We start from the raw sequence: 25,646 nt of genomic DNA, 5'->3' as shown, positions 1-25,646 counted from the left end.
AATAAGGACAGTTTTATTTATTCTTTTCTGATTTGGATGCCTTCTATTTCTTCTTCTTGTCTGATTGCAATGGCTAGTACTTCTAGTATTATGTCAAACAGGAGTGGTGAGAGTGGGCATCCCTGTCTTGTACCGGTTCTTAGGTGAAATGGTTTTAGTTTTTGCCCATCGAGTATGATGTTGGCTATGGTTTTGTAATATATGGCTTTTATTATGTTGAGATATGATCCTTCTATTCCCACCTTGCTGAGAGTTTTTACCAAGAAAGGGCATTGGATTTTGCCAAATGATTTTTCTGTGTCAATTGATATGACTATGTTATTTTTATATCTCAATTTGTTTATGTGATGTATCACATTTATTGATTTGCAGATATTGTGCCATCCTTGCATCCCTGCCATAAATCCTACTTGTTCACGGTGTATGATCTTTCTGATGTACTGCTGGATCCGCTTTGCTAGAATTTTGTTGAGGATTTTGGCATCTATATTCATGAGGGATATTGGTCTATAATTCTCTTTCATTGTGTTGTCTTTCATCTGGTTTTGGTATTAGGGTGATGCTGGCTTCATAGAATGAGTTTGGAAGTGTTCCTTCCTCTTGAATTTTTTTGAATAGTTTGAGGAGGATAGGTTTTAGTTCTTCCTTAAATGTTTGGTATAACTCCCCTGTGAAGTTGTCTGGCCCAGGGCTTTTGTTTGCCAGGAGCTTTTTGATGACTGCTTCAATCTCTATCATAGTCATTGGCCCATTGAGATTTTTAGAATCTTCCTGAATGAATTTTCAATGGTTGTATTTTTCTAGTAATATGTCCATTTTCTCCAAATTGTCTAATTTGTTGGAGTAGAGTTGTTCATAGTATTTTTTTTAATAACCCTTTGTATTTCTGTGGGATATGTTGTAATTTCGCACCTTTCATTTCTGATTTTGTTTATTTGTGTCCTCTCTCTTTGCTTTTTGGTGAGCCTTGCTAGAGGTTTATCAATCTTGTTTATCCTTTCAAAGAATCGGCTTTTGGTTTCATTGATCCTTTGTATTGTTGGGTGTGGTTTTCTTTTTTGTCTCTATTTCATTTATTTCTGCTCTGATCTTTATTATCTCATTCCTTCTGCTCACTCTGAGCTTTTCTTTTCATTCTCTTTCTAATTCTTTTTTTTTTTTTTTTTTTTTTTTTTTTTTTGTTTTTTTTGTTTTTTTTTTTTTTTTTTTTTTTTTTTTTTTTTTTTTTTTTTTTTTTTTACTGTTTATAGTTTTTTATTTCATAATCATAAACTGAACTCTGCAATCCAGCTAGACTGGGAAGGGGTAAGGAAATGATGGAACCCAATGAACTGGCAAGAGCACATATACAGTAGATTATGGAGCATTCCAAGCATATTGGGGTGAAGGGGTGCTCTCCTGAGCTACAGAAGGAATGGTCTGGTGAAGATAAAACACGTCAGATTTATTAGAGTTGCCCACAGTCAGCAATGGTGATCTTCTTGCTGGTCTTGCCATTCCTGGACCCAAAGTGCTCCATGGCCGTCACAATATCCATGCCTTCTTTCACCTTGCGGAAGACCACATGCTTGCCATCCAACCATTCGGTCTTGGCAGTGCAGATGAAAAACTGGGAGCCGTTTGTGTTGGGCCCAGCATTCGCCATGGATAGGATGCCAGGGCCTGTGTGTTTCAGGATGAAGTTCTCGTCCGCAAACTTCTCCCCATAGATGGACTTGCCGCCTGTGCCATTATGGCGTGTGAAGTCACCACCCTGGCACATAAATCCCAGAATAATTCTGTGAAAGCAAGAACCTTTATAACCAAATCCTTTCTCCCCAGTTGTCAGTGCACGGAAGTTCTCTGCTGTCTTTGGAACTTTGTCTGCAAACAGCTCGAAGGAGACGCTGCCCAAGGGCTCGCCATCCGCAGCGATGTCGAAGAACACGGTCGGATTCACCATGGCTGGTCATGGACGGCTTCAGGTGGCGGCGTCTGCAAAGCCTCATTCTCTTTCTAATTCTTTGAGTTGTAGAGTTAGATGATTTACTACTATTTGTTTGTTTGTTTGTTTGTTTATTTATTTATTTATTTATTTTAAGGTAGACCTGTAGAGCTATAAACTTCCTTCTCAGGACAGCTTTCATTGTGTCCCATGTATTTTGGATTGCTGTGTTTCTATTTTCATTACTTTCCAGAATGTTTTTACTTTCTTCTTTGATCTAATTGGTAACACAATCATTATGTAATAGTATGCTATTCAGCTTCCAAGTGTTTGAGGGTTTTTTTATTGCTTTTATTGTAGTTTATTTCTAATATTATGCAATTGTGGTTTGAGAAAATGCTTGGTATGATTTCAATTTTCTTGAATTTGGGGAGACTTTGTTTGTGACCCAATATGTGGTCTATTTTTTAAAATGTTCCATGTGTACTTGAGAAGAATGTATATTCCGAGACTTTGGGGTGAAATGTTCTGAAGATGTCAATTAAGTCCATCTGATCTAGTGAGTCATCTAGGATTGCTGTTTCTTTGGTGATTTTGTTTGTTTGTTTGTTTGTTTGTTTGGAGGATTTATCCAGTGATGTCAGTGGTGTATTAAAGTCCCATACTATGATTGTATTGTTGTCAATATCTCCCTTGATATCTTCCACGAGTTTTTTTTTTTTTAATGTATTTGGGTGCTCTTACATTGGGTGTATATACATTTATCAGGGTTATATCCTCTTGTTGTATTTATCCCTTTAATGTTATGAAGTGGCGTTCCTTATCTCTTATTATGCCTTTCATTTTGATGTCAATTTTGTTAGATAAAAGTATTGCTACCCCAGCTGTTTTTACATTTTCATTTTTATGAAAGATACTTTTCCATTCCTTCACTTTCTGTGTGTCTAAGTCCCTTGTTCTGAGCTGGGTCTCTTGTAGACATTATATAGATGGGTAATTTTTTTTTTTTTTTTTTTTTTTTTTTTTTTTTTTTTTTTTTTTTTTTTTTTTTTTTTTACCCATTTAGCCCCTCGATGGCTTTTGATTGGAGCATTTAGTCCATTTACATTTAAAGTTATTATTGAAAGGTACTTGTTTGTAGCCATTTCTATTTTTTGTGCCTGTGTTCCTTCTTACCTTTTTACTTCTTCTTTTTACATCATTCCCTTTAGCATTTCTTGCATTGTTGGCGTGGTAGTGATAAACTCCCTTAGCCTTTTTGTTTGTTTGTTTGCAAAGCTCCTGATTCCACCTTCAATTTTCATTGATAGTCTTGCTGGATAGAATATTCTTGGATTCAGACTTTTGCTTTGCATCACTTTGTATACCTCCTTCTATTCCCTTCTAGCTTTATGTGTTTCTGTTGAGAAACCATTTGATAATATGATGGGTGATCCTTTGTAGGTAACTCTCTCTCTCTTTCAGCCTTTAATATTATTTCTTTGTCGTTAACATTTGCTATTGTAATTATGAGGTGTCTTGGTGTGGGTCTTTTGGGATTTATCCTGCTTGGGACTCTCTGTACTTTTGTAACTTTTTTCTTCCCCATATAAGGGAAGTTTTCTGTCATTATTTCTTCAAATAGATTTGCTAATCCTTGCTGCTCTCCTTGTCCTTCTGGGAGCCCTATTATAAGTATGTTACTTCATTTTGCGCTGTCCCAATTCTCCCTTAGGCTCTCCTCCTGTTTTATTTTTTTATTTTTTTATTTTTCTCCAGTTGCTGTTCAGATTGGGCTTGTTTCTGTACTTTATCTTCTAACTCACTAATTTTATCCTCTGCTTCTTCTAGTCTAGTGTTGAAACCTTCCATGGTGTTTTATTTTATTTTATTTATTTTTTATTGTAGCTATATCACTTTTGATTTGTTCCTAATTTTTGCATGGGTTGTTGATTTTTTCTTGGCCATCTGGTGTGTGAATTGTAAGACCATTACTCTGAATTCTTTTTCTTTCATGTTGCATGCTTCCCTTTCACTTAGTTTTTTTCTTTGCAATTTCTCCTTTTCTTTCCTATGGGGTTTCCTTGTCTCCCCATTCTGACTATCACCCAAAGGTTCAAATGTTGAGTTGCAGGGGCCTATGCAATGTATGCAGTGGGAGATTTTCACTTCCCAAGTGTCTCTGAAGAGCTCTGACACCAAGATATGTGGCTGCCATGGTTTCAGAGGAGCCATGCTCGCCTAGGATCAGAGTCACAGGTGTTTAGTGTACCCTTGTGTGCACACCTAGAATCAGGGACCCTGCCTGCACCACGCTGAAACAGAGACTCCTGGAGTGTGCCAAAAATCAGAGACCCCTAGCATGTATCAGGAGTCAGGGACCCCCTGTGTCCGCACTGAGAATCGAGTATCAGAGTGTCTGTTGCTTGGTGCACTCTCATGCAGAGAATCAGAGTCCTTGGGTGCTCATGCACCGACAATTGAAGTCACTGGCTCTTAGTGTGAATGCACTGGGAATCAGGAATCCCAGGTGTGCAAGATGAGAAACAGAGTCAAGTCACTGGTGCTCAGTGCTGTCTCTTTCATGGAGAATCAGGGTCCCCGGTCTGCTTGGGGAATAGTGTTGCACAGTCACATTGTGCCTGCAGGAGGTCCACTCCTGCCCTGTGGAAAACAGCCTTCCCATGTGCACTCGCCCTGAATCAAAGTCTGTTGGCACTGCTGCCCAGTGTGGGCATGGGGTCTGGTCATGTGGGTGTGTACTGTGGGAAACAAACTCCCTGTGCCCCTGGACCTAGGCTCAAATTCAGTGCTGCCTCCCTGTGTGCATATGGGGTCTGGTCATGGGAAACAATCTCCCTGAGTTCACATGCCCAAGCTCAAATTCAGCACAGCCTCCTTGTTTGGAAGAGAGGTCTGGTTGTTGGAAACAAACTCCCAGAGTTCAAGCATCCAGGTTCAAATTCAGAGCAGCCTCTCTGCTTGGGTGCTGGCTCTGGCTGTGGGAAACAAACTCTCTGAGTTCGTGCCCCCAGGCTGAAATTCAGAGTTGCTCCCCTGTGTGGGTGTGGGGTCTGGTCATGAAAACAAACTTCCCTAATCATGGACCTAGGCTCAAATTTAATGCAGCCTTCCTGCTTGGGTTCAGGGTCTGATCCCTGAAAACAAACTTCTCATGTCCGAACACCCAGGCTCAAATTCAGGTAGAGCCACTGCTTCTGTCTGTGGGCAGGAGGCCTGTTTGTGTAGAACGGGTCTGGCAGTTCCTATGCCACTACCATGGGACTGCTAGGGAGGGGGATTGGCTTTGTGACTCACAGAAATCTGCAGCCAGGGTGCTTGGGGTCTCTGTATCCCTGGGTCTGCAGCTGTGGTTGCAGGTCTTTTACAAGAGTGGCTGTAGGATCCCAGTTTGCAGATTGGGTAGTAGTGTGGCTTGGATCCTAGTCTCAAGCAGCTCTGTTTTTCAAGACAGTGCAGTCTCTGTGCTAGCAGTGTTCTTCACACAGTGTTTGTGGTGGCAGTGGGATTTCACCATCTAAGATTGTCTGGTTTGGCAGCCCCTTGGAATACTGTAGGATCTAATTGTCCCTAATTCTCACTCACACACACCACACACATCCACACACTCCTCTATTACTCCCTCACTCTCTCACACACTCTCCTTCCCTACATTCTTGCCGATTGTCATCTTTTGAGCTCCTTATCATTGCTGTCTTATTTCTCGGTCTGTGTACTCATTTTTTATTTGCTTAATATTGTATATCAAAATTATAGAATGAATTTGAACTCTAATATGATAGTATCTTTCAAAAGACAGGTTCTCCAACCTCTCATTTATAACTGGCAAATAGATGGCTTTGGGAATTTACAATTTCAGATCATTTTAATTCAATTTCAGTGACTATGAAGCATAGTCCCTGAGCAAGATACTGCATTTCCAGTCCATCTTTATTCCTAGGACATAAACCCTTCTGGCCTCAACTTAAAGCATTTACCAGCATGCACCCACTTCTCCCCAGTACTCTGGATTTTAATTTTTCTCCCCTCATTAGATTTTCAAATTAATTGTTTAGTTACTCAGCCTCTCTGCTACTTATTCCAGAGTGAAAGGTCTAGCTCACCTTTATTGGTTTCTTTTTCCTTTTGTATCTTTACTCTAAATTTTGGCCACCTTATTAGTTCTCCAGTGCTTTCATAGAGATTGTAAAAATATTTCTGTGAGGTCTTCTAGTTCAGTGTTTCCCAACCTTCTCTCATGATGAGAATCACCTGGTAGAGTTGTTAAAACACAGATTCCTGAATCCCAACTAAGAAGTGCTAAACTAGAATTTTTGAGAACATATAGGTAAAATTGCATACCTAACTTAGTGCTCTGTATATAAAATCTGTCTTAGAGCACTAGTTAAGTATACAATTTTACCTATATGTTCCCAAAAATTCTGTTTAGCACTTCTTAGTTGGTATTCAGGAATCTGTGTTTTAACAACTCCACCAGGTGATTCTCATCATGAGAGAAGGTTGGGAAACACTGTTCTAGTTGTTTCATGGGGAAAGTAGTCCTTACTACTCAGTTCACCTTCACAAAAATTAGAAATATGCTAGTTATTTTTAAAATGTCCTTATTTGTCCCTGGCTTTTTTGGCTCAGTGGATGAAATGTTGACCTGTGGACTGAGAGGTCCCTGGTTCAATTCTGGTCAAGGGCACATGCCTATGTTGTGGGCTCAATCCCCATGGGGGGCGTGCAGGAGGCAACTGATCAATGATTCCCTCATCATTGATGTTTCTATCTTTCTCTCCCTCTCTCTTCCTCTCTGAAATCAGCAAATATATATTCTAACTAATAAAAGATTAATATGCAAATTGACAGTACCTCTAATATACCCACAATCCACGCCCACCAGCCAATCAGGAGCAAGTATGCAAATTAACCCAACCAAGATGGCTGGAGCCACAGAGCTGCAGCAAGCAGGAGGCTTGGGTTTCCCCAGCAATAGAAGAAACCAAGATTCCTAGCCACCCTGCCCAGCCCAGGCCTACACTCAAGGCTACAAAGTTTCAATTATAGAAGATAAATGAATCGCAACAAAAATGGAGGCAGCCATTGAGCTGAAGAGAACAGGAGGCTTCAGTTGTCCCCAGTGATGGAGGAAGCCAAGCTCACACAGCCCTGGCCTGCCCTGGCCTACACTACAAAGTTTCAATTATATAAGATAAATAAATCCCAACAAAAATGGCTGTGGCCACAGAGTGAGCAGGAGGCTTGGCACTAGTCAAGGCTATAATGTTTCAATTATAGAAGATAAATAAAGCCCAGATACCAGGGCCTCCACTTGGGTCACTGGGGTCTTCTTGCCCAGGCTGACTCATGCTCCAAGGGAACCCACACCCTAATACCTGTCATGGCAAACCAGCTGGCCTCGACCCATGTACCAGGTCTCTGTCCTACCTAATAAAAGAGTAATATGCAAATTGACCATCACTCCAAAACACATGATGGCTGTCCCCATGTAGTCAAAGATGGCTGTCCTCATGTGAACACAAGAGCCACAACAAGATGGCCAGCAGGGGAGGGCAGTTGAGAGGGATCAGGTCTGCAAGGGAGGGCAGTTATGGGCGATCAGGGCATCAGGGGAGCACAGTTAGGAGGGAGCAGGCCTGCAAGGAAGGCAGTTGGGGCAATTAAGCCTGCAGGGGATGGTAGTTAGGGGTAACCAGGCCAGCAGAGGAAGGAAGTTGGGGGCAACTGGGCTTGCAGGAAGGGCAGTTGGGGGGGGGACCCAGGCCTGCAGGGAAGAGTAGGTGGGGAGGGGGACCAGGTCTTCAGGGGATGACAGTTAGGGGTGACCAGTGCTGCAGGGCAGGGCAGTTAGGGGTAATCAGGCTTGCAGGGGAGCAATTAGGCATCAATCAGGCTTTCAGGGGAGTGGTTAAGGGGTGATCAGGCTGGCAGGCAGAAGTGGTTAGGAACAATCAGGAAAGCAAGCAGGAAAGCAGATGGCCTAAATGGGCAGTTGGACATCCTTTAAGGGGCCCCAAATTGGAGAGGGTTCAGGCTGGGCTGATGGACACACACTTCCGTGCACAAATTTCGTGTATACACGCACACACACACACACACACACACACACACACACACACTGAGTGGACAAATTATTATGATCTCTGGATGCATCATGATCTGGCCACTCAATATATATTCTTACCTAATAATGGCCAAACATGTAAATTGACCTTATCTCTGCTACACCCATAGCTAATCAGAGTGAGTATACAAATTAACCCAACAAACAGGGTGGTTTATTTGCATTCATAGGTGCCCAGCTCCTGTGTCCTGGGAACATCCTGGCACCCAGGTCACTGTGAGGTAAGGCGAGTGGGCCCAGAGCAGCATGGGAAGGGCCACGGGGCTCCTGGGCAGGGCTAAGCCTGTAATTAGAACAAGTGGGCAGGAGCAGAGCCTCCAATTTGCATATTACCAAGGCTTTTGTGCAGGGGCAGAGCCTGGGATTGCAAGGAGCTGGAGGTTTCCTACCCAAGCCTTTTAGGGAGGAGTGGAGCCTGAGATCCATTGCAGGGAGCTGGGGTTCCCCTGCCCAAGGCCAAAAGCTTCGGCCAGAGGCTTTAAGTCTGGGCAGACCTGGGCAGGGTTGGAACCTGTGATCATAGGGAGCTGCGGCTCCCCTGCCCAAGGTCGAAGGCCTCTGCAGGCCTGGACATGCTGGAGCCCTCAATCAGAAGGAGCTGGAGGGCCCCTGCCCAGGCCTAAAGTTATACAGGAAACACTTTTTTTTCTGACTGCACATTGGTTAAGCTTCCTGTATGCCACTGGTAATAGTCTTAGTAACTCGGGTATAAGAATCTAAAAAGGTGATCTAGGGTTTTTCCACCACACTTCTAGAGAAAAAAAGAAGGTCCACTGATGGAGGGCTAAGAAATGTCATATCCTGCCCTAGCTGGTTTGACTCAGTGGATAATGCCTCGGCCTGCTGACAGCAGGTTTGGGTTTGATTCTGATCAAGGGCATGTACCTAGGTTGCAGGCTCCTCCTTGGCTGGGTCCCAGATCAGGACTCATGTAGGAGGCAGCCAATCAAAGTGTTCCTCTCACTTGGATGTTTCTCTCTGTCTTTCCCTTTCTCTTCCACATACTCTAAAATTTAATGGAAATATATCCTCAGGTGAGGATAAAAAAAATAATAAAGAAAAAAAATGCATATCTTATGTAAGATGCATCTTGAAAATGCCTAAAGAAAGTTGTCATTTTTTCTTGGTGAAGGGACTGGAGTCCATGTTGATGAAAACACTTTGGTGGCTGTGGTGACTGGTAGTGGCTATAGCAGTGGGGTGATGGGGCTGGTGCCTTCCCCTGATCAGCCCAGTTGCCTCCCACAAAGGGAGGTCAGACTTCAGCTTAGGCCTGCTAGGTGGGGAGCGGGCCTAAGCTGTTAGTAGGATATCCCTGAGGGGTCCCAGTATGTGAGAGGGGGCAGGTTGAGCTGAGGGACCCCCCACCCCCAGTGCATTAATTCATGCACAAGTGTGGTCTGCCCAGCCTGGCCAGGTGGAAGAGTCATGGGTGGTTGGCTAGCCTGCCTGTTGGTCACACTCCTGGTTGAGGGGTTGAGGGGACAATTTGCATATTACCTTTTTATTTTATAGGATATACACTGAGTGGCCAGATTATTATGCACTCAGAGACCACTACCCTGTTTCCCTGAAAATAAGACAGTGTCTTATATTAACTTTTGCTCCCAAATATGCGCTAGGTCTTATTTTCAGGGGATGTCTTATTTTTCCATGAAGAAGAATACGGTACACATTTATTGTTAAACGAAAATAAAGGAAATTTATTACCTGTATATGGTACGGTAGTACAGTAGTTGTCAACACAAACCAGACAAACTGTGAATCCTACAGTATCAAGAATTTACTCATTTATTCAATGACAATCATGTCATCATCTTCTGGAACATCATCATAACAATCCAATTCCTGAATTTCCTGGTGAATTTCTTGTGACTCCATTTCTTTCAGAATCAGTGGACCAAATCTCCCATGTTTAGCCTGGTGGGAGAGGGGAGACTTATTTTCGGGGGATGCCTTATATTTCACTCAGAAGGAAACCTGTTAGTAGGTTTTATTTTTGGAGGATGTCTTATTTTCGGGGAAACACGGTAGATCACCAGTGTGTGTGTGTGTGTGTGTGTGTGTGTGTGTATTATGTGTTCAGAGATCACAGAGATCACTCATTGTGTGTGTGTGATAAATATGTATTATTTGACCAAATGAAATTTTGAAACATTTTATCATTTTATCAGATCCCTAGAGTCTTTCTGTGGATATTTTATTTATGCATAAATGCCATAAATTTAAAAGCCACTGATTAAAGAGATACAAAATAAATAAAAGCTTCCATTCTTGTGATCTAGGAGCTTTGTATCTAGTTAGTAAATAATATTTATTATAGATAAAGTAATTAGTTATTTGTTGAATACTATATTTGTGCAAGGTTTTGATTGGGTGGTATGACCTCCTAATAGCAGTTCAGAATTCTCATTAAAGATAGTGCTGGGACTAGGGTTTGAAGATGGAGATCACCAGAGAGAGGGAGAAGGGAAAGGCATGGAATAACATAAGCTAAGGCTCAGTACCATTGAACTGCTTTAATTTATATTATGTTGATGACTAAATAGTTAATCCCTTAATCCTTCTTTCTTTTGGCCTGTTGTTAATACTCATCAGGCTATTCTGAAAGGTTGGGAATTCAACGGTGCCCACTGTGATACATGTGTTAATTTGATTGCCTGTGGGTTTGTTTTTTTTTATAAGACCCAGGAGTGAGCAAACACACAGGTGATTGTATAAAATCAGAATAGTTCCCAAACTGAGTGTTTTACAATTAGCTCCACCTCAGGAGAACATCAGCTAATCCAACTGTTTCTTCTAATGCTCAGTTGGGAAAATCCCTATACTCACTCCCCTAGTGAGACATTTGTCATTATGAGCCTAAAGCATAAAAATAAAGATTAAGAAGGACCCACATTGCACTTGCCTATTCAGGATGCTGACTTTGCTTGGCTGAAGTGACTACTCTTTGGAGCTCAATATTTTTCCGATGAATATATTAAAGATGTATGATTCATTTTAGGCAACTCCTGATGCCATGGAGCTTATATCTTTTAGGTTCTCAGTAGGTCTGAATCTCTGGCAGAGGTAGGAGAAGTAGACAAAGTAGTATAGTGAGCATGAATTTAACTTCATAAAGTCAGGTATACAAGATTTATTTTTATATTTCCACTCAATTTAATTTACTCAGAGCCCATAATTTATCAGGCTGGTTAGAAATTTAGTCTTGATTATTATTGGTCATTTCTCCTATCCCCTGCCTTATACATTGGGTAATGATCATAGGAGTTGTAGCACAGAACAGGGTATGCAGAGAGGGCTCTTTGATTTTTTGTTCACACCGATCACCACTGACATACTCTGCATCCAAGCCTGTACAAACCTTTGAAGGTAAGTTCCATGTTGGCTTCCATAGATTTTTGCTGTCTTAGTGTTCCAGTGCCCAAAATTGATTTTTTATTTTTTTATTTTTTTGTATACCACTGTGCACCCATTTTTTCTCTGAGGACCTGCCACCATCAGAGTGTGCTGTGAAGGTGAGAACGTCCAAATATGGTTTCCTCCTTTGTCTTTCAGAATATTTCCTTCTTTCACAGAGGCAAAAATAAAAGTGTAATGCAAAGTACTCTGAAATTAGTTTGAAACTATGCTGCTGGTAAGTGTTCCTGTTTTCCCACTAGGTGAAAGGCGTTTGTAGGAGCCTGGCAATTATGAGAAGCAAAGGGACAACAGTTGGATTTTACAATTATCAGTTTATTTACTGATCATCTGTTTGGTGTCAGGTTCTATAGGCTGAATACGATCTGGTCTGTTTCCTGAGGGATATTCTGTTCTAGTGGAGGATAAAGAATATAATAGAAAAGGGGACTTTATTACTACTGATGTTCACTTGTGAGAGTAACATCTTAACTCATAGCTCTCAAATTTCTTTTTTAAGTTTCAGTGGTATTAATGAATTAGTTATTATTTATGGATGTTAGGTTTATAACTGTGGGAGTGGATGGATGTCTATTTTTGTACTAGGTGCTCTTGGGCTGTGGCCTCAAAAATGGATCTGGGTGGCACAGGCAATTTTCTGAAATCTATGGCTTTACAAGACTTCCTACTATAGATAAGGACAGTGACTTCTCTTATCTGCTTGTTCTTAGGTACCTCTCTCTTGACCTACAGAGCTGGATTGCTTTTATCCCTGAAATATATACTGCAGACACTCAGGATTAGTGCCAGAGAGGAGAAAGGGTAATTTTTTCTGAGGAAAAGAATTGTGTAGGTGATAGTTGTTGAAAAAACTGGGGGCTAGAGTGCTATTTAGTCAAATATAACTGCCACACAGCAATGAAAGAGCTTTTTGGCATCTTTTTCAAAGAGCTCTATGTTGACATGCTTTGTACTCTGACAGTTATCCTAGAGAAAAGTGTTTAAGCCTTTAAAAAATCCTCTCACCTGTTTCAGTTGTATATCACGTTTTCCTTGGGGCTTTTGGAATACTAATATATCAAGTTTATTAATTCAGTGATGCTGCATTGTAAATCATAAGGTTTTACGTTCTTGGCTCATACCATTTTAATTTTCCAACCTTCTCAGCAAACTGCAACTATTACTTGATTAGTATTTCAATGCTCTTCTTGTCAAGTATATATTTATCCTTAAAAAAACTTGGTCCTGGAGAGAGCCTTTTATATGCAATTTGACTTTATGTTTTGTAAGTCTCTATTAATTTTTTTCATCTCCACAGAAGCTGGATTCCATTTCAGAGTTTTATCCCCTTTAAAAAACGTGAGTAAATATAAATGGAACTTCTAGATAGAGCCCTTAAAATTGCCCTAATGTCTTAGGGATATCAAGGTTATAGGCATTCTTTTTATTTAGGTAGAATGGAATTAATTGTGAGGAAAAAAGCACGTTACACCACATTCTTTCTATAGGAGAGGTTAGTTTTTTAAACATCTGTCTTCCTGTCACTTGTGATTTATGTGAGGAGGAAGGACCGCATAACTGGGGAGCAGATAAAATAGATCACCCAGTTTATCTGATTTTCTTCTCTGCTTCTGTTCTCTTTTGCTTCTTTGGAAACCTCACATGATTTCTATACCCTGACAAAACTTTGTCTTATAAAGGAAGTGGAAACATATTCATAGTAAAATCTGGATAAATTAATGGCTTAACATATCACTATGCTAATGCATTTGCATTTGAATAAGCTGAAAAAGGCCTACCCCCCCCCCCCCCAAAAAAAAAGCCTCTTTTAGGAGATTTTTAGGCATAAGTCTTTCAGTGGAAAGGACATATTGGGTAGGAATATTTTTCTGTATCACTGCCCAACCAACAATATATCATTTGGAGTCTCACTAATCTTTTTCTGTAAACTGATCCTGACTACTATCCATGCTGAGTGGCAGTTGAATTGCAGCTGACTTAGTCTCTGACTTGGTCTCTGACACTGTGTGTATGTATGTGGGGGTGGCGGTGGCAGAGGAGGAAGAGGAAGAAGAAAAGAAGGAGGAGGAGGAGGAGGAGGAGGAGGAGGAGGAGGAGGAGGAGGAGGAGGAGAATACTATGTAATAAAACCCTAATATGCAAATCGATCCAACATCAGAAATACTGGTGAAACTATAGGTCACTATGATATGCACTGACCACTAGGGGGCAGATACTCAATGCAGGAGCTTCCCCCTGGTGGTCAGTGCATTTCCACAGCTGGAGCATTGCTGAGCCAGAAATTGGGCTCCCTGCTGGTGAACACAATGGCATGCCAAGCAGTAAAGAACAAGCAGGCCAGTGCTAGAGCGAAGGGTCCTGGATTGCAAGAGGGTACAGGCCTGGCTGAGGGACCTCTTACTCTCCACCCCCCACTGACCCGCACAAATTTTGTGTATCGGGCCTTAATGGATATATAAAGAGGAAGAGCATAATGAGAGAGGAAAGAAGTCTGCCTTTATACATACTTCCACTGTGGACTGAGTGACGCTATATGTTATGAGAAGATGGAAAATCAAGCATATAATTCCTGGTTCTTATAATAAGAATCTTATGAATCTGATGATTAAGAAAGATAAAGATGTTATAACTTTGTAAAGCTACATTTGGAGTTAGGCCCATCTGGATTTGTATATCATCCTAACTTCTTTTTAATTATCTATTCTTGGAGGAATCCTTTACCTTCTTTAGACCTTAAATCCTCAAAAGTAATATAAGACTTATGCCTACCTACTGTTTAAGGATGTTACAAAGAACAAATAAAATAGTAGATATAAAAGCACTTTGCAAATCCCAAAACTATAAAGAGCTATATAGAGTTGAGATGTTTGCAACTTGGGATAATAGTTTAAGAATATTCAGCTGATATTTTTGACCACCCCCTCACCCCACTTTTTCAAGAAAACATGTTTAGAAAGAAATAATTTAGTGCTCCTGGACAGTCATACAAGGTCCTATGCTCAGAAGGGCCCTTGCACTTGGCTTAATGCTCTGCTCTCATCATGTTGAAGTTCTTCATTTTTGAACAAGGAATCTCACATTTTCATATCATATTTTATCCCCCAAATTATAGAGCTGGTCTGCTCCTAGGCTTCTTTTTCTCTCTTCCTTTATAGAGCTAGAACAAGAAGTTTCTTTATGACCCTACTGGGAGGAACATATGGAAGTTAGCTGAGAGTCTGACGGGGGAGTTTGTCAGAGGGGGTTCAGTGTCTGGAGTTAAGTAGCTCTCTAGATGAGCACTATAGTGTGGTTAGCCTGGGCTGAGGACCAAATGTTAAACCAGAGCCAAACATCTGGGTGTCCATTGTGTTAACAAATGCCATGGTGGAGCCTAATCAGTGCTAAAAACAAAACAAACAAACAAACAAAAAAAACAGCAACTTTGAATTCACTAATCTCTATCTTCAGCATCAAATGCCAACATTGGCCATAGAGACCCAAGGCATTGGCAAATTAGAGGACAGTTACCCAGACCTATGCATAATTGTGAGCTTCCTTCACATTTCATTCTGCTGCACAGTTATGTAACAGTAGCACTGACAAAATGGAACTACATAAAGTAAATTCATGAAACAACTGTATTCTTCCCATTTCCCTCACTGCCTGGTCAAACCTGTTTGGTGGTTTGGATTTTCCCTTGCCATTGAATGAAATCTTGGCAGGTTCTAAAGCTTTGGGATAATTAAAAATCCCCCGGTCACGTTTGCCATAAGAATGCTATCTGGGATTATCTGGGAGAACCTATATAATCACAAAAGTCTTAGAAGAGGGAAGCAGGAAATAAGAGGGGAAGAGAGCACTGTAACAATAGAAACATAAATTAGAATGATGTGGCCACAAGCCAGGAGATTACAGCAGTCTCTAGAAGCAGGAAAAGACAAGGAATGAATCTTCTTTAGCAGCCCCCAGAATGAACCAGTCTTGTTAACATCTTATTTAGTCCTATAAGACTCATATTGGACTTCTGACCTCTAGAACTGTGAGATAATAAACTCATATGGTTTTAAGCCACTAAATTTGTGGTAATTTGTTATAGGAACAATAGCAAAGAAATATATGGTTCAAAAAGGCTATTGTTGCATCATTTATGTGGATAGATTCAGAGAGTGTAGGCCACTGTCAGTGTATCATCCTCTCTTCACTCTACTCTCAGAATATCTAGCTAGCCAGCCACAAATTCTTGCCCTTTATATTTCTAAGTAGACCCTAGGATCCTGTAACTCCTAAATGGCAGAAGACAAAAAGTTGGTTCTCTGAATGTTCTTAAGGTCCCTATCAATTGAATAGGGGTAAAGGGAAAACACCAACTCTCCTCTTCTTTGGGGAGAAGGAAGAGTAAAATTACTACAAATAAATAACTATATGTGAAAGAGATTGCTTCTTTCCATTTTCCAATCCCTCTTCAACCTCAACTCACTTATGCCAGAGGTTACTATTCCACTAATGGTTATAAAACCAGGTTTGGGCACCTTCTTCAAAATTCTTGCATTGGTGGTTCCACATATAAGTGAAATCATATGGTATTTGTCTTTCTCTGACTTATTTCACTCAGCATAGTACCCTCTAAATCAGGGGTGGAAAACTTTTTTTTTTTTTTTTTTTGCAAGGGCCATTTGGATATTTATAACATCATTCACAAAAATATCAACTTAAAAATTAGCCTGCTATATTTGGTAAAACATTTAATAAAATAAGCCTTGATGCCTTGTTAGGACCAGACCAAATGATTTTGTGGGTCTTATGTGACCCATGAGCCCGGTATTCCCCAGAACTTCCAACTGCTCCCCAGAAACAACTAGTTCCTTGGCCATTATATCATGATAAGATTGCATTATTTTTAATGGCTGAGTAATATTCCAGTGTATATATGTATCACTCCTTTATCCACTTTATTGATGAGCACTGTGCTGCTTCCGTATCTTTGCTATTGTAAGTAATGCTGCAATGAACATCAGGGTGTGTGTGTGTGTGTGTGTGTGTGTGTGTGTGTATATATATATATATATATATATATATATATATATATATATATATATTTTTTTTTTTTTTTTTTTTTGAATTAGTGGGTCTCTTTGGACATATACCCAGAAGTGGAATCCTGGATCACAAAGCAGCTGCATTTTTAGTTTTTTTAGGAATCACCATACTGTTTTTCATAGTGGCTGCTCCAATCTGTATTTCCACCAAAGTGCAAATTTTCTCCACAGCCTCACTAATACTTGTTTGTTGATTTATTGGTGATAGCCATTCTGAAGTGTATAGGCAGTCTTTGTGTCAGAAAGAAGAATAGTCCTCTGAAAGTTCTTACAATGACAATTCTCTATTTCATAATTAGCATATATAACTTACAACAATAACTCATTGGCCCGAACTGGTCACGTAGAACCACCAAAAACAATAAGGAGGCCAAGAAGATCAATCCTACAATGTGCCTGCTAGGGGGAAAAGTCAATATTTGGATAAGTTTAACTAAATTGCTCATACTTTTTTGAGGCATCTGATGAATCATTCATCGGTTTCTTTTTGGACTGCATTTTTGGTTTCTGGGCTATTGTCAATTTGTTTCTGAGACTTGGTTTATAGAGTTAATTTCCCTGATAAAGTCAATATAAGCATTACTTATGAAGTCTTCCTCTATTTTCAGTGATGCCACTTGTTATTTGAAGGCAGGATCTGGTAATCTGCAGCACTATACATTTCTTTATTTTTTTTAAATCTTATTAGTGAAAAATGGTATGTCTTAGCAGTGTTATGAAAACTGGATTACTAGTATAGTTTGTTCATGTGTTTGCTTTTGTTGATGCTTCAAGTTTCCTATACCTCATTTACTCATATCTATCTATGCATCCAGCTATACATCTACCCATCCAACAGACTCTTACTCAATATCTGTATTCCAGGTTCTGTAGGTGCTGGATAAAAAGTAGAATTTTTCTAAGGAAGTCCATTATTTCTTATTTTATAACCCATGCCCTTTTTGATAAACATGAAAATGTTATGTATTTATTTTTGTTTTAATTTTCAAAAAAATCTTAGTATAACTAAACACTATTAAATAAATGATCATTTTAGGATTTCTTTTTTTAAAATTACCTATCTTTTCCCCCAGAAGATTTTATGCTCCATAGGAAGTTTTCTCTTTGCTCTTCTCTTTAACAGTTTCACAACCCCTGGTTGAGAATCAATATCCTAATTACATCATATGCACTTATATCCATTATTAGAATTAGGGATTGGAGAGCATTTAAAAATTTGTGAATAAGCCTATGTTGGCTTGAAGGATGAAAGGCTTTGGGTGGTCAAATTCATATGGGAAGATATTTTAAATTGAATTATAATACATTATGATTCTCATCCCCATTCTGTTTTTATTTTTAGTTTCCTTTATATTTCTTCACAGTACTATCAACATTGTAGATGGTTCTTTCAAACTACTTGTTCTGTAAATACAGAGGTTGACCTGCTCTAAACTTCTCATTTGGGAGCTCAGATATTGATAGGCAGGTAACTGTAAAGTGAATTAACTGCAGCAGAAGCAAATTCTTAAATATTAAATCCTTTTTTAACATTTTAAAAGGTATTCAAAAGAGTATAATAGTCTGGATATGGAAAGAGACTTAGAGGAAAAAAAACTCAAATTCAATAATTGGCTGATTTAGAGAAAGAGATATATAGTGTGAGACTGTAGAACCTCCCACTGCTCCCCAGAAACAACCAGTTCCTTGGCCATTATATGAGAACCTTGTATTGTGCTTGTTTAGCCAGATTAGCCAGAGTGCTTTAGGCTCTTATTATCTGGTTTGAAATTCCCACCACTGATGTCAGTTTGCAGATAAAGACCAGAACATTGGCTCTGTAAGACCAGTGTTAAAAAATCAGAGATAGTCCAACCGACATGGCTCAGTGGTTGAGTGTTGACCTATGAACCAAAAGGTCAGAGTTTTATTTTTTGTTAGGGCACATGCCCAGCTTGTGGGCTCGATCTCCAGTTTGGGGCATGCAGGAGGCAGCTAATCAGTGATGCTCTCTCATCATTGATGTCCCCCCCCCCCCACCTCTCTCTCTGCCTCTCCCTCACTCTTCTCCCTTCTTCCTCTGTGAAATAAATAAAAAATATTTTCAAAATTAGATGTAGTTTCTGAGTATGTTTTTTTTTATTAATTTGACAGATTTTTTTTTTGAGGTGTCAACTCGATGTCACAAAATGTCTGCCCCAGAAACATCAAAGGGGAGCAAGAGGGTCAAGGCAACGAGGAATTCATAAAAATATCTAAGAAACTTTATCTATCACATTATCTCTGCTGATGCCCTTCACCAATTTGTATGTTTCCATCTTTCCCTTCATTCTGTCTTCATAATAACCTTTACTTTCCCCCAGCCCACCTGACTTTGCTTGTAGCTTGGCTTTTTTCAAACTGTATAGCTCTGCTGGTTGGCCTAAGGAATGGCCTTTCTTACCTGCTTTACAGTTTATTTCTGGTTTTTATAAAATATGGAAAGTCTATCACCAGCGCTTCTTAGCCACACCTCCAGATTTCACTTTGGGTAATTATCCAAGTGAATTTAAAGGGGGGGGGGTAATTGTTAATGGAATATATAAGCAATTGTTTTTTAAGAAATGTATTTATTTATCTATTTATAACAAAAATACTTTTGTAAATCTAATGTCTCAAGTTATTTCTTTTGTAAAGAAAAAAAAAATCTATCAAGTTTCCTTAAAGCAAATATTCCTGTCAGCAAAGACTTTCCTGCTGTTCCTTTATCTGTAAAGCAGTTCTTCTGGTATTGCTATGGAAAATTTCAGTGTGTCGTCTTTGGAAACTGCAAAAGGAAAACAACCTGATATGCTCCTCAAAGAGTAATACCTTTTGGGGGATATGGCCACTTTTCTTTTATACTTCAGACACAGTCAGCAACTTTGTTCTCTATAGAATGAGACACGTATAATTTGAAAATCATTTCCTGCATCTTAATATCAGACTTGATGAGGAAAGCAAAGTTGTATTTTCCCCCTTGCTCCATTCCTTTGCCTTTCAAAGCCAGTATCCTTCAGGCTAAAGAGCTCAGAGCTTTTCTTTTTGCCCCTTTTCTCATCTCTCTCAGTTCTCCTGGAGAATTAGGATTAAATGGATTACATTACTTTTTAATTTTCTGCATTGTGTATTTCCATTCCCTGAGTGAAAGGCTCCTCAGCCAGATCAGGTCATTACCTGATAATTCTATTTCCCTGATTACTCTTTGGCATGTAATGATTTCTAGCTTTGCCTTATGTATTTAAAAAAAGCCATCATGAAACTCAGGATCAAGGCTAGGCTAATTTCCTAATTATGAGGTTTTTCTTCCTAGTGTGTTTTCTAGATATTGGGAAGTTACTTTCAGAAAATTGTAGTATTTTAATTAGAGTTACTAAACTACCCAGGAAGAGCCCTATGAGGTAGAGTTGAGAAGGGAAGCTTGATATTGACCATACTGAGAAAATTTTAAGAACACCAAGTTAGAGAGGCTTTTTATTCTATAAATTACATAGCAATCAATATCTAGGACAGAGCCTTTCAGATAAATTTAATAGTAACTATTAATAGTTTAAAGTATCAGAATTCTAAAAAAATAAAGTATCAGAATTTTGTTCCAAAATCTTTGTTACTAACCCATGACTAAAAATCCCCTTTAAGGTTTATAACTGGGAAGATTCCTTGAGCACTCTACACCAAATATATTTTTTTCTTTGCTGAACCAATAGCAATTACTTGACACTTAAGTTACATATTACTCTGTGATAACTATTGTCTAAAATTGTTAATTTGCTCTAGTATTATGATTTAAATGTTTGTAAATACATTTATTAATATATCTTCCACTCCTTACTTGAGAACAGACTTGTATACTTTATTGTCTCTTAAAATACTTAGTGTCAACTTTCATAGAACCCTGGTAGATGCGTATAGTAAATGAATATATTGAGTGATAATTCCATTTTAAATTGCCAGTGAACCATAAATTATTCCATGTAGATACATATATCCTTTTTAAAGACCATTGTAACATAAGCTTGGGCTGTTTTTAATTATTAATTTGAATTTCTTTTTTAAATATATTTAATTGAGTTTTTACAGAGAGGAAGAGAGAGGGATAGAAAGCTAGAAACATCGATGAGAGAGAAACATTGATCAGCTGCCTCTTGCACACCTCCTGCTGGGGATGTGTTTGTTTGTTTTTTTGTTTTGTTTGTTTTTTTGTTTTTATTTTTTAATTTATTGATTGATTAAGGCATTATCTCCCCCCCCCCCATTATCCTCCAATGCTACCACTCACGCCCTCAACCCCCTTTGTCTGTGCCCAATTGTTAGACTTGAATGCATGCATACAAGTCTTTTGGTTGATCTTTCCCCCTTACCCCCACCCTCCCCTACTTCCCTCTGAGATTTGATGGTCTGATCAATGTTTTTCTGTCTCTGGATCTGTTTTTGTTCATTATATTACATAAATGAGTGAGATCATGTAATATTTCTTTCTCTGTCTCGCTTATTTCACGTAGCATAATGCTCTCCAGGTCAATCCATGCTGTTGAAAATGGTTAAGAACTCCATTTTTACAGCAGTGTAGTATTGCATTGTGTAGATATACCACAGTTTTTTAATCCACTCATCTGCTGATAGGCAGTTAGGCTGTTTCCAAGTCTTAGCAATGGTGGATTGTGCTGCTATGATCATAGGGATGCATATATCCTTTCTGATTGGTGTTTCTAGTTTCTTGGGGTATATTTCTAGAAGTGGGATAACTAGGTCAAATTGAAGTTCCATTTTTAGTTTTTTGAGGAAACTCTATACTGTTCTCTACAGTGGCTGCACCAGTTTACATTTTCACCAGCAGTGCATGAGGGTTCCTTTTTTCCAGTATCCTCGCCAGCACTTGTCATTTGTTGATTTGTTGATGATAGCCATTCTGACAGGTGGGAGATGGTACTGCATTGCTGTTTTGATTTGCATCTCTTGGATGATTAGTGACTTTGAGCGTGTTTTTATATGTCTCTTGGCCTTCCTTCTATCTTCTTTCAAAAAGTATCTATTTAGGTCAATTGCCCATTTTTTTTAAATCGGGTTTTTTATCTTTCTTTTGTTAAGTTGTATGAGTTCCCTGTAAATGTTAGAGATTAAATCCTTATCAGAGATAACATTGGTAAATAAGTTCTATGCAGTGGGCTTTCTTGTCGTTTTATTGATAGTTTCTTTTGCTATGCAAAAGCTTTTCATTTTGATGTGGTCCCATTTGTTTATCTTCTCTTTAGTTTCCGTTGCCCTAGGAGCAGTATCAGTGAAGAAATTCCTTTGGCATATAGCTGAGATTTTGCTGCCTGTGGATTCCTCTAAGTATTTTTATGGTTTCCCCTCTTATACTTAAGTTCTTCATCCATTTTGAATTTATTTTTGTGTATGGTGTTGGTTGGTGATCTAGTTTCATTTTTTTTGTACATATATCTGTCCAATTTTCCTAACACCATTTATTGACTGTTTTGACTCCGTTGTATTTTAATGCCTCCTTTGACATATATTAATTGGGCATAGTGGTTTGGGTCGATTTACCCTAGTGTAACTATTAAAGGGAGGTACTGATTATTCTCTCCCCTTATTTTTGAAACAAATTTCTTCTATCTTATTCCAAAATTAATGGTTGTTCCACCAACTCTATTATTAACCCTCTGTTTTCCTTATCTATTCTTTCTCTTGGCAAGTTTATCTGCTGTCAGGCTTCAACTATGATCTTCTTGTAATTACTTAGCAAATCTACCTTTCTAGTACTATCCTGTGGACCTTAGTACAGTGTTGTGAGAATGGGTACCATACTACCACTTGGGTATATTTCTAATCACCACAAAGTTAATATTTTACAAAAGAAATTAATTTATTATACCACCCATACAAATTATTTTCTAATTTTCTCCTCCATTCTTGCTGTTTGTGAATACTTATCTCATCTAAATTTTTTAGGTCTTGGAATGTTCTTTCTAACTCCTTTCTTCACTGCACATGTGCAATCAAACCCAAAATCCTCCTTTAGGAATCAAGCCCTCCTTTTTATGACCTCGGCAAACAACTTATTTTTTTAAATTCATTTTATTGTTTTTTTACAAAAAGGAAGAGAGACGGATAGAGAGTTAGAAATATCGATGAGACACAAACATTGATCAACTGCCTCCTGCACACTCCTTACTAGGTATTTGCCCACAACCAAAATACATGTCCTTGACCAGAATCGAACCTGGGACCTTTCAGTCTTCAGGATGACGCTCTATCCACTGAGCCAAACCAGTAAGGCCTGCAAATAACCTAGTTTTGGACTTTATCTAGTCCTAAATATTAGATTACTTCTGGAAATCAGCCACAGTTTCCTAATTACTTTCCCTGGTATTGTTGTTGTTAGTATTGATGTTACTAACAATGATTATTAGAATTAATAGCTAATATTTATTATCTGTTGTATACAAGGCATAGTACTAATGTACTTTATGAAGATTATCTTACTCGATTCTCATAATAAACAGATGAAGTATATATTTCTATCCACATTTTAGAGATTTAGAAATCTGTGACTTAAAGAAGTTATATAACTTGCCCATAGCCTCATAGGTAATAAGTTATTAAAAAACAAAAACAAACAAACAAACAAAAAACACATGGGTTTTAACTTTGAAGGCCATGCATTAATAAATTAATAACAGATACTCTGTTTATAGAAATTTTCATTATGCCATTTATCTATATAGGAAGATGTGGAGACTCCCAGTGCCTTCTCCCAGTGAACTCTTTTATCTGGTTCTAATACCTTCCATGATCTTATATCACCATTCTCTCCAATCTCATTTCTCATGATGCTCAATACCTACCAAATTGCTCCAACTGCCCAGGGATATTTAACCATTGTTTCCCACTCTCTCTTCAATACTCACTTTTGCTTAATTATTTTATGTGGACTTGGGACACCCTTCTTTTACCTCTTCAAATTCTGCCTATACATATTTTCAGGTCCAATTCTTACCCCACTTATTTATGAAACTTTCTCTAGATAGACAAACATAGACAGAGATCTATTTCTTTTTCTGACTTTTCTGCAATTATTTTGCATATCATAAAACTTAGCACCCCATTGAGTACTCATGCAGTTTTAGTAAAATTTACGTTTGATACCATTTCTCCCCTTACCTCCTCACTATTCTACTGCATCTAATATCTTTATAATCTTTGCATTTCTAAGCCATTGTCCCTACCCAACTGCTGGCATACCATGCCCAGACTCCTTTTAGTTCTTCTCAACTAGAAGTAAACTGCCACTCATCCAGCTTCCATAATGCCTTTTATTCAAACTCAGCTAGGTAGGTATAAGGAGCTTTCGTAAAGTTATATGTGATTGTTCAACTTTCTGAGGAGGGTTGCATTTATGCAGTGAATGCTTATGAAACTATGTCTGCTTTGGTCATTGGAATTTCAGAAAGTTAAAAGTGTGTAGTGTGGCAAAGGGAAGTAAATGATCTCAAGGAGTGGGGAAGGGAATATATTGGGGTAGGTAAATTTTTCTGGAACCCATTAAAACATCATGTAGGTCACCTCAATTTTGCCAGAATATAAAGTTTAAGCTGGCTGCAGTGTCTTGATGTTTTTCTCTGTAGCAGTATTTCCCTTCCTGTGGCCTGAAGCTATAAGATATTGCATAAGTGCACTTATGAAGAACTGTCAGAAATTAAATAAATGCTTTCTCAAAAATGCATCCATACCACTTTTTCAGATTCATGTATAGGCTTTATTTATTGTAAATACAAATATATTTAAGAACATGACTGAATTCTTAGCAGCTTTTGGTCATTGCAAATTTTCATAATCCATGAGCACTGAAAGAGTAATTGCTAGCATGGATAGATCCACAAAAATAGTGTGATATTTTACAAGGATTGTTTTAAAAGGTTCTACAATAAGAGCTCTACCAGAAATTCTTGGAAGGCGAAGACTGTGTCGTCCACTTTGTATACATTTCCCAGAACATGCTACAATGCTAGTACAATAGGACCTTGAAACTCTTGAATAAATGGTAGAAGGAAGAAGTTGAATGAGGATTTCATTTTCTGTGTCCCAGTCCTGTCATTTGTCAAAAAAAAAAAAAATGGTATTAGACTAGGTGATGTCTGAGTTCCTTTCTATCTGTCGCATCCTATGTTGGTGTGTACTTGGATATAATCTAAACATTTAACTGGTTCCTTGGTACTAGGGAAAGTTTGAGAGGCCAGCTATTCTTAGTATGGTTCTTGGCATCCAATTGAGCTTGGATTAGCCATTCTCCAAAGTGTTATGAATCATGGAAAATTAATGAGAAGTTTTAGAAGTATTCTGAGTTTTTTCACACAGCTCTATTGTTTGGATAGCAAGTTAAATGTAAACCACAGATTCATTTTGATTACCCATCTCTGTGGCATAAGGCCTAAATCCTGCTCTAAAAGCACAGATTCTCAAGAATTGAAATTATTACTTTTTCTCTAATAATGAGACCTATTCATTTGGAGGAGTAAAAGAAAACAACTTCTCACTAGTATGGTTTTTGTCTTAACTAGACACATCAATATCACTTACATGTCTAGAAAAATTGATTCTTTTTATTAGGCCACTCCTCCTTGCCTAATTGGAATGGAAAATAGCTTCTTTCTCATGTGACAATAGGCAGCCACTTTGCCCCAGTTGTTTCTTTCCCTTTCTCTCTTACTTTTTACAAGCTAGTTACAATCCAGATTCTGTGTCTCATTATCTATATGATCTTGGGCAAGTACCTTTACTGTTTTGAATCTGTGAAACTAGTCATATTGTTTAGAGTATCAGAAATAGTGGCATGTTAAAATTACTAGAGAAGTATGTCATATAATATATATTCAGTAAAATGAGTTATCACTGTTACTCCCTCCTTTTCCCTCTCCTTTCCTTTATTCTTCCCTTTGTCCCTTGTCTCTGTCTTGAGATGAGAAATAATCCCCCCCCCTTTTTTTTGAGAAATGATCTTTACCAACTAGAAAAGATTGATCTAACATGTAGAAATATCAACCTTTAGCCTGGTTATTCAGTTTTCCCCTGAATTATTTTTCCTTGTAATTTGGAATTT

The 25,646-nt window shown here is 38.6% G+C and overlaps 1 protein-coding gene across 1 annotated transcript; it reads right to left on the bottom strand.

Moving 5' to 3' along the window:
* Positions 1 to 1,425: 1,425 nt before the first annotated feature.
* LOC118722167 (peptidyl-prolyl cis-trans isomerase A-like) lies at positions 1,426 to 1,979 on the bottom strand. Its single transcript, XM_036443539.1, has one exon. It carries the CDS (start codon positions 1,940 to 1,942, stop codon positions 1,448 to 1,450), a length of 495 nt encoding a protein of 164 aa, XP_036299432.1. The 5' UTR covers positions 1,943 to 1,979; the 3' UTR covers positions 1,426 to 1,447.
* Between the last annotated feature and the right edge of the window lie 23,667 nt (positions 1,980 to 25,646).

Source organism: Pipistrellus kuhlii, unplaced genomic scaffold (assembly GCF_014108245.1).
Source record: "Pipistrellus kuhlii isolate mPipKuh1 unplaced genomic scaffold, mPipKuh1.p scaffold_m20_p_19, whole genome shotgun sequence".
NCBI lineage: Eukaryota > Metazoa > Chordata > Mammalia > Chiroptera > Vespertilionidae > Pipistrellus > Pipistrellus kuhlii.
This window is presented reverse-complemented; position numbering and strand designations above follow the sequence as displayed.

Excerpts from the sequence above, each read along its gene's own strand:
- LOC118722167 (XM_036443539.1), bottom strand. The coding sequence starts at position 1,942 with ATGGTGAATCCGACCGTGTTCTTCGACATCGCTGCGGATGGCGAGCCC.